The sequence below is a fragment of the Colletotrichum chrysophilum genome (genome assembly GCF_026319265.1).
Source record: "Colletotrichum chrysophilum strain AFK26 chromosome Unknown scaffold_214, whole genome shotgun sequence".
NCBI lineage: Eukaryota > Fungi > Ascomycota > Sordariomycetes > Glomerellales > Glomerellaceae > Colletotrichum > Colletotrichum chrysophilum.
Window position 1 is genome coordinate 17,572 of NW_026517501.1, and position 13,094 is coordinate 30,665.

The 13,094-nt window shown below is 50.7% G+C and overlaps 3 protein-coding genes across 3 annotated transcripts; 1 reads left to right on the plus strand and 2 right to left on the minus strand.

Annotated features, from left to right (window-relative positions):
* Positions 1-602: 602 nt before the first annotated feature.
* Positions 603-1,841, plus strand: COL26b_013248 (uncharacterized protein; the record flags this gene model as incomplete). The annotated part of the gene is made up of 6 exons (XM_053185869.1): positions 603-641; positions 931-946; positions 1,029-1,043; positions 1,132-1,169; positions 1,217-1,236; positions 1,286-1,841. The coding sequence occupies 6 exons, from the start codon at positions 603-605 to the stop codon at positions 1,839-1,841; spliced, it is 684 nt and encodes a 227-aa protein (XP_053030184.1).
* A 6,338-nt stretch (positions 1,842-8,179) lies between these two features.
* COL26b_013249 (uncharacterized protein) lies at positions 8,180-8,794 on the minus strand (the record flags this gene model as incomplete). The annotated part of the gene is made up of 1 exon (XM_053185870.1): positions 8,180-8,794. The coding sequence occupies one exon, from the start codon at positions 8,792-8,794 to the stop codon at positions 8,180-8,182; it is 615 nt and encodes a 204-aa protein (XP_053030185.1).
* A 2,544-nt stretch (positions 8,795-11,338) lies between these two features.
* COL26b_013250 (uncharacterized protein) lies at positions 11,339-12,127 on the minus strand (the record flags this gene model as incomplete). The annotated part of the gene is made up of 2 exons (XM_053185871.1): positions 11,339-11,834; positions 11,901-12,127. 2 exons carry the CDS (start codon positions 12,125-12,127, stop codon positions 11,339-11,341), a joined length of 723 nt encoding a protein of 240 aa, XP_053030186.1.
* Positions 12,128-13,094: the final 967 nt, after the last annotated feature.

Sequence of the window (13,094 nt, forward strand, 5' to 3'; positions counted from 1 at the left end):
CCTGGTCGAGGTGACCCTGTGACTGGATCCCCCCCAGCAGATCCCAAAGTGAAAGGGCCCACGACAGAGAAAGAGAAGCCGGAGACCCTCCTCCATCCCCGCCCAAAAAATTGCAGCACCACCGAAAAAAGGAAACCGCCTCGTCCAGGGTCCCTTCTTTTCTGCAGGGCGTCTGTTTTTCTTTTTGGGCTTTGATTTTTTTCAAACATCTCGTCATCCCTCCCCCATCCCTCATTCCCCGAATTGTTTACATTCCCATTTCCCCTCTCCCCCCCTTCCCTCCTCAACTTTCTCCCAAACACCCACGAGCAGGTGTGATCGATCCCCCAGAAAGATCGACACAACCCTCGCCCAAACCGACTTAACCTCCCCTCTGACGCAACTTCCTCGACCCGAACAGCCGCTTCCTCGCTTTCCGTCGTCATCACCACCAACAAACACAACCACAACCACAACCGCCGCCGCCGCAACCGCAACGCGAAAGCTCCGACAGCTCCTCCTCCTCCTCCGCGCAAACGCCCTCGTCCGCATCCCTCTCCCCGACACCGAGCTCCAGCAACAGTATCACCAAGTCCGGCCAGAGGTCGGAGTCGCGGCTCAGCATGCCTTTCAGGAAGATGGCCCGTCACTTTGGTGACACTGTAAGACTCTCTGCCTCGTTTTCTTCTTCCCTCCCGCGCGACCGCAACCCGTTCGCTGCCGCGTTGCACTGCTCTCGCACCGTCCGACACGACGGCCGGGCACATGGCCCGTCCCTCCTGCCATCATCTCGTCGCCGTCGCAGGTTGCGCAGAGCAGACCGACAACGCAGGGCGGGCAAACGCGGGGTACACTTTCTGACGGGGGACGCCCGTTTCAGCGCTGCACTCCAAAAACAGACGAGACCTGTATGAGCTGACCAGTGCTTCTTCGCTTTAGCTCTCCCCGCAGGCACCTTATTTGTCGTGTAAGTCATTCTCTAACACGCGAATCCCGCGCATCCGGCGTGGATATCATCAGTGAACCCGACTAACAGCCTTGCGTCGCAGATCATGATATTCTCCGTACGTTCTCCCGAAACAGCGCGCCCCGAGCCGCTTCGTTCCGTCCCTCCCGAGGTCGTCAACTAACCCATCCAAGTAACCTACGAAGACATCAAGTCTCTGAAGAACGATTGGTTAACAGATAACGTACGTCTCTGGCCCATTCACTACCCAACAGCTGCTAACGTCTCTAGAACATCGCCTTCTGGGAAGAGTACGACCCCTCAATGCTCCCCTCTCCCCCGCAGACCTAACAAACCTAGATGGCTCGAGCGCGAGATTCTCCCGAAATACCCCCAAGCCCGCATCATCCTCCTGCGGCCGTCGATGACCTTCCTCCTGATGAAAGAACCCGACATGCGCCAAATCCGCTCCGCCCTCCCCGACTTCTCGAAAGTAACGCACATTTTCCTGCCGATTAATGATGCTCGAAACGTCGCACAGGCCGAGGGCGGCTCTCACTGGTCGCTGCTCCTCGTCTCCGCCATCGACGGCGTCGCTTTCCACTACGACTCCCTCGGCGGCGCAAACTACGCCGAGGCCCGCCTCGCGACGCAAAAAATGTCCGAAATCCTCGGCCGTCCCCTCAGGTTCCACAACCTCGATGACTCCCCGCAACAAGAAAACGGCTCCGACTGCGGCGTCTTCGTCTGCATCCTCATGCGCCACCTCCTCGTCAAGCGACTGCTCTCGGCCAATGCTAGGGAAAAGGTCAGCATGAGCATGGCGAACAAGCTCATCGACTCCCACGGTGGGCGCAAGGAGATGCTCAAGATCATCGAGAGCTTGAGAAAAGAGGGCGAGAGGAGGAGATCGTAAGCGCCTTCCTTTACCACCCCCTCGAGTCCTGACCCCCGGACTTTTGCTTCCCGCGAAAATCCTTGTCTTGTGTCTTTGTTGTTCTGCCTCCAAATCCTTGTATCATACCGAAAGGGTTCCCTGACACCCCCTTCTTTAAAAAGGAGAAGCGCGTCACCGTACTCTTCAAAGACGCCGCCGCGAATCGAGTAAACACCTCCCGACGACCGATCGATCACACCGAAATGACGATTACCACTACTACACACTTTCAATTCTTCTCTAATGTTTTCGATAAACGATATCCACGAAGGCATGCACCCATTGTATTTGTTCTCCAACAACCTACTGTCCGAATAGGCAACACAAAAAAATGTCACGAAGTATGAGCGATTGGCGAGAGGATGTGGATGGAGATTTAGTGGGCGGACACATCGATCGAATCCGAGTACGAAGCAGTCGAAGGTTTCTGGTCTTTCAGCGAGGGAGGACTTGCGAGAGGGATAGCGCGAGGAGGGTCCATGCAGACGAACGTAGAGCGAGGAGGGGCCATATTTGGCGATGTTCAAACTGGGGACGGGGATTCGTCGAGGCGAGGCGTTTAGGCGTGCTCAATGCGTGGGGATTCTGAGAAGACGGATCTTGGGTTTTACATATTATCACTCTTGTCATTACAGGGGCGGAACGGAATGGCCAGGCAAGCATTCATGCTACTTTGTGCGGTCTACTTTGACCTTTGATCGTCCGTGGTGGTTTTGCACGGTGTTCCTATCCTATGCGCCACCCGTTAAGCTCATGCCGCCCAACTCGAATATTCCTGGATGAGATGCTTGCGTATGGCCCATCGTGTTATGATGACTGCAATAGCAGGCACAAGGTGAAAAGTGAAGTAAGGGCCACATTGGAACGGTTCACAATCTGCCGAAGCGTTCTATCTTCACAAGGGTCTTGCTATCCGCGGCGGATAATTCTAGCTAACCGGACGGATAACTATCTATAGTAGGTCTAATAGTTTATTTTATCTTAATTAACTTTTACTACTCTTGTTACTATTTCTATCCCTCTCTCTATCTTATCATTATCGTCGCTATTGTTGTCGTTATTATCGTCATTGTCGTAGTTGTTGTCGTTAATCATCTCTTGAACATCTACTACCTGCCCAGTTAGCTAAAATTGTCCGCCCGGTTAGCCAGAAGTATCCGCCCGGATAGCAAAGCTCTTTGATAATGAGACATAGTCACATACAGCTAGGGACACTAGCCGATCATCAGAACCATGATCAGTTCGCTGGCAGTTGGCGGTATACGTATTGCAGCATGCTTCCATTTTAGCCGGGCTAGCCGCTGCGGCTTTTCTTTATTGTTTCGGACTACTATGCTTATGGGCCAAGTGCGCGGGTGATTCTGACCGGAACACCCTCTATCAACAGACACAACCACTGACACGCCGCTGGACAGATGGGGGCGCCCCGATCAGGCATGAGATGCTGTACACAACACACATAGTGTTGAGCTATTTTATTGGCAATTGAATTTCTCGTAGCCGTCCCATTTACACACGTCCATGTGGATTGTGTGGTGCCTAGCTGTTATTGACCAGCAACGAAATGTGAAACTGATATGCGAAACCGAAGCAAGATTGAACTACTTCAAACACGAGACATTAACAGAAATAACTGCTGGCCATCCAACTCAGCTATGAAAAGCGGATAATCTGAACTCTCCCCGAACCATAGCCCAGGGCTAATGTGGAGTCATACACCTCCGTTACCTGCGGTCTATGCTCCGTAGGAAACCAGAGAAACCGTCTCCCGTCCTTATAGATCCAGCTTCCATCCACCGATGTCCAACTATACGCAAAGCGAGGTGGATCTGGGATGGGAAGTCTAAGCGGTATCACGTTTGTCTTTTCTGTCCAACTGATACTCCCCATATTTGTCAAGAGCTCATATCCTGAAGCTGAAGAGCGGAGCCACTTCAAACCGTATGCAGGGAACTGTACACTTTCACGGTTTTTGTCGTAGAAGCTTTTGGAGACAGCCTCAAGACCACTTGCGTTGTGGCATATTTCTAACGCACAGACACACTCTCTGAAATGTGTGTTCGTGATTTCGATGCTATTACTTCCGAGTAAAGTAGCGACATAGACATGGCCGTTCAGAATTGTTGCCGATTGATCCCCGAAATGTTTCGGGTTGTTGATGATTTGTAAACATCGTCTAGTCTCCGTATTCCAGACGCATACCCTGTCGCATGAAATGGACAGAACACGACTGCCGCTGCAGGCGAAGTTGATGAATTCGACTGGCATTCGATGTTGATTGACGAAATTTGATGTCGTAGCCAAGACGGGTCCTGCGAATTACGAGGTAAGTATTGTTGCAGATAACTTGGCGGGGGGCGCTGCCTTGTCCTACCTCGGCTTTCCTGTGGGTTGGCCATTTTGACGCTCAAAGCACCCATAATTGCACTCAGAAACCTTGAATGGGTTTGTTGTGATGCTGCATGGCCGGCGGACCCGCGTGGTTGATCGATCGTCAAGTCCCAAAGCTTGATCGATCCATCAATGGATGCAGATGCTAGCAGGCTCCCATCCTCAGAGAATGATACCGAGGTCACAGGCTCATTGTGACCCGGAAGGATACGCTTACTTCTGTTTGAGGCTGTATCCCAGATTTGTACGCCGCTATGGCCAGAACACATCGCGAGCTGAGTACCATCGCGAGAGATTGCGACAATACTCATTTTCTCAATCCCGTCGGTTGTCCGAACCTCCGTTCCCTGTATCATATACCATTTCGGGTCTGTCTTCATTCTCCAGGCATAGAAGATTTGATCTTTGGCCCGATTGTATACCTGGACTTCTAACAGGGAGGCAGACGCGACATGATTTCCATCCTGTGAGAGAGCAACTGATCTCACCTCCGAATCATGCCAAATCTTTTTGATGGTGGTCCATGTACCCGTCCGCCGAAGTATGACAGCCTTGTCGTGCGAACCTGAAGCAAACAAAGAACCATCTCCCGAGAAAGCCACGGAGGAGACAGTACGAAAATGCCCTGTGACTGTGCGTGTACATTCGCCATTGTCCAAGTTCCATAGCTGGACGTTCTTATCGGCACCTGTGGCAAGCGTGACGCCATCACTCGAAAAAGCAACCGAGATAGGCTCGTACGTGTGTTCGGTGACGAGCTTTCGTAAGCGACAGCCGTTCGTCGTATTCCACAGTTCAACGCCAGAGCATGAAGCCGCCGCGAGTGTGATCCCGTCGGTTGATAATGCCACAGAGAACATTGGGCCGTCGGTGTCAAGAGTTACAACACAATGGCCGGTAGTCGTGTTCCATAGCTTGACGGTACCATCCTCGGATGCGGAGGCTAGAATACTATGATGCGCTGAGAAGGCCACTGAGGTGACTCGGGATTGATGTTCTTCCAGAGTCTGTAGACATGAACTCCAGTCTTCATCTACTACTGGCTTCACAGGCCATGTCGGCTCTTGGGTTCGAAACAGTCCTCTTATAACGCTGTTTTTTGGACTGAAGACAAGTGCCGAGAGGTAAACCTGCATGGGATCGATTTCAATTGGTATGCGGTAATACCGGACGAAGCGAACTGCATCTCGGACCAAGCGTTTACTCTCAAGCGGTTCCGTCGACGTCTACAAGTGATTAGCCGAGAAGCGTAGTAATAGGAAGAAACTTTTGTTGTAACAAACCTCCATGATCTGCTGCATGCGAGACATGGAAGCAATTCCTTCAGATATGGCTCGCAATAGACCCAGTGCCTCGAGCCAGTGTAGATAATGCCGTGTAATGAACGCATAGACCTGTTCAAACTGTCGTTGTCCCGCATTCCCTTCCATGAAATGATCAGCCCAAAAAACACATGCATATCGAACTGATGCCAGAGGGTCAGGATTTGGGACACAAATATCCTCCAGAGGGATACCGTGTTTGTCGAGGTTATAGATGTTGCGCTGCAGCGTGTATGACATCGCGTGCAAAAGGTTTGACAGGACGAGGTTGTGCTGAGCCGAAGTTCCAGAGGGCATGATGCTGCTTGCTTGTCGGACTAAGAAGTCCTTTGCCGATTGGTGTATGAAATAGACAGTATCTTCCCTTACAGTCATCAGGGACCCGCACTCTTCTACAATATCTCGCAAATGAATGCCATTGTATCCAAGAACGGAAGCCAGCTCTGGCAATGAAAGAGGCCGATAAACAATGGACATAACTGCCAATATCTGCCCGCAGGTTTCTGCGTCTGGCAAAGTGAGAATCCGACCCAAAATTCTCTCATATAAGGTGTCTAACCCGGGAGGAAATTGCTGAAGTGTTTGCTGGGTATGTCTCTCCGCAATAAGGGTATCTGCTAACTGCTCGCAAACCAATGCAACCCACAGGAATGTGTCGTTCGCGTTGTCGACCAGATATGTCTCAACGATGATTTTGGTTTCGTCGTCATACCCTTTCGAGTTGGCCAACAAACTCACTTTGTGGTGTATGTAGCGTTTCACGGCGGTTGAAATGACCTTCTCGTTGAGCTCCAGGGATAGGTACACTTTGATGTCCTCAAATGCCACCGCTAAGCCCCTGTTGATTCTCAACTCGGGACGACTCGATGCAATGACTTTGACATGTGCTGTTAAGCTGATGATGAAACGGACAAGCTGATCGAGACCTGAAATACATTCGTCAAGGGCATCGATGATTAAAACGATGTCATGCATGCTTTCGTGGCGAACGGCGGACAAAAGCATTTCGCAAAGCACATCCCAGCTATTGGCGTCCTCAAATAGTTGCTTCCCTGCTTGTGTCGCGTCATACTGGCCCTGGAGCAGCTCAAGAAGGGTCGAATTCTGGCTGGCTATGAGGTATAGGAGGCCCCGAAGGACCGAAGTGGCGTTGTTCAGTCGCGCGTCTGTGGCTTGGCAGAAGAAGAAGGAGATTGACTCGTATCCCATGCCTCTCAGCTCGTCGATCACACCGCATAGAAGCATGGTCTTTCCTTTGCCGGGACCACCTTTAATCCATAACAAGCTCTTGTCTTGTCGCCATTTAGAAAAGTCATCATGTTCGAGAATCCAGCTGTACGACTCCTTCAAAAGGTTTCCTTTTGTGCGTTCGATGCGCTTTTTGTCGTCTCGTGGATCGGTCACTCGTATATCAGCGAGGAAGTTGCGTTTCTCCGCGTTGACTAAGCGTTGAGTTAGCCCTACAAATTCCGATCGTGACTGATGTGTTTGCGATGCAAGACGGGTTCTTGAGACTGTTGATGTGACAGAAATAGTATCGGTAGTAGTAGAGTTGATTTCTGAAAAGGAAAGACACCAGGTGGATATGGAAAGTAGAATAAGGTCAAGCCGTGGAGAGTGAACTGCTTGCGACCTATGTGACGGGAGCCATACAAAAGTTGATTTTGTTCGCATTGTATTGAGTACCATAACCTGAGTTGTTGTACTGATTGCCCGATCCCAGGTTATTGTGTTGGGCTCCTGAGCCGGAATTTCCGATGCGTCCTTGAGTCTGTTCTGCGCCCTTGTGCTGCATGTTGAAGCTTATAACCAGATGCCAAAGCCTTCGTACAGCACGCTGGCTTGATAAACTTCCACTAAACCTCGTAGATGCAACTCTTCATCAAACACGCAAGACTATGTGTGCTGAGCTAGGTACGGATTGTTACGGGAACCTTCGTGTGTCGGATTGCCGCACTAAGCACGAAGAGCTTTCAGAAGAGAGCCAAGGATGCAACGGAATCATGTGTAGAGAAAGATTAATGCAGACTCATTGGTATCTTAGGGGGTAGGCAGATAATAACGCGCACATGAGGGGCCAGAAGCAGATTATGAGTGGATGCGATGGATGGCATTCAGTCAGCAGATGGGCCTCGAACTGCTTTCAACGAATCAACAGGTCCGTCTTGTCCTTGATGCTCCTGCAGCCTGATCCCGCTCACGCCCTGCTTAGTTAATTGGTTGTTTCAGGCTTGCACCGCTATTTTCCATGTTCCGGCAATAGTAATGCTGATCCACGCTAAACCCTTTTTTTCTGTCAATCTTCGCAAAGTTGACTCTGTCCAGATCCATCACTGCCACCTTTCTACAGCCTCACTTAATCGCCCCATGGTAAGACAAAGTGAGCCATCAACTGAGTTTCTATTTCAAACTATATTCAAACTCTAGTATACTTAAGTAACACAATGCAACACCATACCTCGTCCCGCATTCGCAAGAGCAGGGTGAGGAAAAAACCCATATTGGCTGGAACCAAAGAAGAGTTGAAAAAACCTCACCCTGCAGCGAAACACCACCTTAACCCATGCATTCAATCATATCATCGCCCGTCCGAAAACATTCAGCTTAAAGGTTGATGGAGCCGATCTTGGCATTATTCTCGTTGAAGACATGGAGCGTCTTCGCCACGACGGTGCCGCCAAGGTGAATCCCAGTAGACGAAGCAATACCAGTAGCCACACCAGCCGCATTGAGAGTAAGATCAATGACACCAGAAACCATGCTCGTAGCAAAGTCAAAGACGGCGTTCTGCGCCGCAGCCAGCGGGTTCGCGCCGCCTTCGAAGTGGGTAGCGACGACGGGACCATTAGTGCGGACGTTGGTGAGCTTGTCAAAGTTGGCCGTGATGCTCTCGTGGCTGCCGGGTAGCAGGTTGATGGTGTAGTCAATGATGATGATGCCGAGAACCCGGGCGGCGGCGTTGACGACGTGGATCTTGAACTTGGAGTTCATGGCGCGCTTGCTCAGGCCAGTAGAGGGGGCCTCGAGGTCGGTGGTCAGGGCGAGGTCCCTGGTCTCGACGGCCTCGGGCTCCTCGAAGTTATCCCGAGGGATGAAGGCAGCAGCGTCCCGGGGTACTTCTTGGTTGGCCACGGAGACCTCAGCAATGGGCATGGGGGAGGCGGCCACAGAAGAGATGGCGGCGAGGCCCATGAGGAGACTAGACATTGAGAACTTCATTTTGGATAAAGAGTGTGGTGAAGAGGAGTCTTCGTAAAGAATGTAGTTTGTAAAAGGGTGGTAGCGAACGTTGTTGTTTAGACTGTTGATGGTGATGAGGAAAGAAAAGAGGTAAAGAGCACGACGTAGACAGCGGCTTATATACTTCTTATGGGCCTTGGGTTCTGACAGAATCCTGCAAAGACACTTACTGCCCGTGGTCTGACATGAGTTCTGCTCGGCAACTGGAGAAAACCCTTGCCTTTCCATCCACCATGCCCAAATCATTGCCCACTTCACGGGAACCTACATGAAGCTTATCGGCACCGCCGCGTCAAGAGATGGCATATGGGATATGGCCTGTCGTCTTCTCAGACGGTCTAAGCAGCGAGAAAGCCTAGGATACCACCCATGTTGTCGACGAAGCCGGAACAACGCACAAGGCTACCCCTTGACTTCCCGGACATTTGCAGGACTGCAACAATTGTGTTCTTTGGAAATATGTGATGCGTGTTAGTACCATTATTGTTCTCCGGAAGTCTTGTTGAAATGTAGATAACTCATGACTATTTCCCTTGAGTTTATGTGTGAGACAGATTTCTTACATACCACGCTTTGCTGATAAGCAGGTTCTAATCATGAGTTTTACTATCCGGGCGAATATTCTTGGCTATCCGGGGGCGTAGTGAGCAAGCACGACGATAGTGACGACGACGACGACGATGACAATGGCCACAACAACGATAACAACAATAACGATTGGGGTGGGGGCAGGAACAACAGCGATAATAGAGACAGCAGGGATCACTGGGATCACTGGGATCATTGGGATAACGAAGAAAATGAGTATGTCAAAATAAAATAAGATGCCAGATTCAATGAGAGTAGTTCTCTGCCTAATTGCTTAGAAGAATATGCTCGGATAGCAAAATTCATTAATTCAGTTGTTACCTTACAAACATCAGCTGCTGCTATGCTTCTTTTGGACTTGCTACTTGGCTATGAAGTTCGGCCTTACCGTCGGTGATGCTCCCCGATGCCAAGGAAGACGTTCAATTGGCTCCACACCTTTCTACTTCTAGAAGCTGTCTAAAAGCACAGCCAGGAGCATCTTCGCAATGTCATGATTCCAAAGCGTCACTCAAATAAGGTTGTATCCGGCCTGGCAAAGCTTGTCAGACTTCAATCTGAACCCGAAGCCGAGGTATGCCTTCGTCACGGACCATCTCTGGGTTTTGGAATAGGGGTCTGGGCCACGCAGTCGGTATTTGAAATCGGCATAGTTGGGCAGAAAGTAATCGCGATGTATAGCAGGGCCTTTATCAGATTTTCTGCTTCAGCCCAGTTGACTCATATGTAAGGCCTTACAGTGATCTGAAGGAATCAGACCCCGGATTGGCGTTGGTGTAAACCAGATGGACTCGAAGAGCTGGGTCCCCTACGCGCCCCAAACTCAACGCTACCCAAGACGTCGGCCCGAACGAGCAGATCAGATCTAAGTGAATGTTGTTCGTCTCAAGTCAGTTGACACAGTTGATGAGAACTAGACATCTTCTTTCAGCTAGACTTGCGAACAGCTTATTGTCAGGGCTGAGGTTCTTCATGACAGCATCCTCAAACCAGTCCGATCCGGTCAGCTGTTATTTTCGCAGAAAACCTGACGGATTCTAGAAGTCGGGAGAGCCGCATCGCGCATGGGGATACCAGGCATCGCCGCTCTACACAGAAGGCAGTTGACACAATATCTAACAACCTTATATTGTTCAGGCTGATTAGCCGCGAGCCGCCCTTTCTGACTCTTGTGGTGACCTACTGCATTTGTTCAAGACGAAAGACTCCGCGAGCAGTAAGCATGTCTACCTTCTCGAACTACTTAGAGATGCGTCCCAGCCTGCGTTGAAGAGTCAGCACCACACCATCTTGGGTCATGCATCAGAGGGATCCCAGTCTCGCCCCTCACTCGACGGGTCGTGGCAGACAAGTCTTAATTAAGGCGTAGCATACCAGATAGACAGCGCGAAAGTCAGCAATAAAAGGGTTGGAATCGCACTGGGCTCTGGTCATCTCCCTCCTTCCAAGTTATTCGTCTTCTTTTGGGAAATCTATCCGGCCTTTTACGGTCCTTGGAAGCGACCAATGTTCGCGAGCAGGTGGGAGCCTTGAATGATTTCAGAAGTGTCGCATTATCGGTCATAGTGATCGGGGATCGCCAGGATGCAGGTGCTCAATTTTGGCTACTAAATTAGAATCACGGGTTGATGTTAGGTACCTCCAGCAGTAAATCGCCACAAGAGTTACATAAACCCCATCCAGCAAACGACGGAAGCATTACAAGCCTCGTAATTTAAGCTGTCTGTAGGCCGTCGACAATCAGTTGGAGGCCGATGAAAGGATGCTTTGGATCGACTGCCTCAAGGATTCGAAGCATAATTATTGGGCAAACCTCAATCGCTAAGTATAACTTGCCTCCGACTTTGTATTTCTGACATAATCTTGTTGCTGATGAGTTTGCCACTCCAACACTGTCACCACCTACAGAATCATAGCTATGAATGAGACTTGCACCTATTCCGTGAAATCGCCTTCGATTCTCGCGCTGGGTCTAGTTTGAAACTTCGCCTTCGTGGTTTCTGCAACCTTCTGCAGCTCATCTAAACCCAAGGTTGGCATTCCTTCATTGTGCGAGGAGTCAACTTTGTTGTAGAAAAGCATTGGTAGAATTGAGGTCTTCCACACTGGTATTGCCGGATCAGTCCAGCTTTGCGCAGCAGCGACGGTCAGCAGAATGGCTGTTGCAAAGACCAGAGTGATAGGTAGCAGAACCCATTGCCAGTCGAATCTCGTACACACTGTTGTTCCAAGCACACTACCGATAACCGCCTCTTTGTAGCCCGTCAAAGAGAATGTCTCATTGCTGGTACCCGTGATTCTGAACTGAGTAGTAATGGCCGCAGCAAGTTTCTCGAACGAATCACTGACGGAGTCGAAGGTTGCTGTGAGATTATGGTACAGAGGTGCAAGCCACCACTGGGTTTGACAGATGGGCACGCCTCCAGCCGAGCTGGGGAACCAGCAATAGCCCTGCAAGAGATCGGTTGCCAGAAAGTTTCGAAGTGCAAGTGCGTACGTCCCCCCAACCTTGTAGAGACACGTTTCCGGGACTTGGTAATCGGAGCCGTTGATGTTGAAGCTAGTCATATCCGCACGGGGTACCTGAGAGATATTGTTGAGGTCGTACTCGGCACCCTCCACGAAGCAGGGAATCTGAAGCCCCGTGAATTTACCATAGGTGGTTGCCATACTACCATCCGGGGATTTATCCTTGTCGTTGAGATTAGAGCGCGCCTCCACCATATTTTGAACTGCAGGCTCTGTTGATACGATGCGCTCGACCAGCGTTCCCCTCGTCACCTCAGCGTGGTAGCTCCTCAGACACGGATAGAGGACACATGACACAGCCATGACATCGACCTCGTCTTTTCGTGTTTGGTCGTTTGGCACGAGGAAGTCGCGTACAGGGCGAGGGACAGTATGGTGCCATTTCCTGCTTTGGAGCAGGGAGCCTGGGTAAAAGATAGAATTGTCACGTTTGTAAAGGCTATTTTAGCCAAAGCCGCGAACCCTTCAGGAAAGCATTGCTCTGCCCAGTCAAGATTCGTGGTGTTGGCAGTAAACCAGATGCGGTCTATGTAGTTCAGTGACTGGTTATTCGGTAATGTGTAGTTGGTAGAGCCGAACGCGGTCGTATTTCCTGTTGAACTCTGTGCTGAGATGAAACTGGTCGTATCGAAGCACGAGCTGCACATGCCGATGGATGAATGAGTGACCCCCGTGGAAGACGATGGGAATGTGCAATTGCCCGTTTCGCAAACAGCTTGCACTCTATTGTCATTGCTCGTTGGATTGACAAGCCCGTTGATCATGGCACCTTTCATATCCATGGCTACATCCCATCTCCCAGCGGAGACCCGAGGCACGGAGCCTCTACCCGCGGGAACATAGTGGGATAGTGGCAGTGACGCCTTCACGCCCGGAACCACGCGCGAGCATGAAACAGTGCTCACAGCCTGTTGAGTGAATGGCCCGACCGCGACGGAGGTGACCATGACCAGCGCAGCCACGACTGTGACAATGCTCGACCGAGCAAACCAGATGATTTTGACAGACCCAAGAACGCCCCGGCTTGCATGGTCGAAACGTTGGAGATCGGACAGGGGCCTCTGCTGATCGTCGAAAAACCGCCATTTCATCTGGCCGATGACCTCTGCGACGGCCACAAGCATCGTCGCCCGCATAAGAGTCGTAAGCAATGCGATGACTG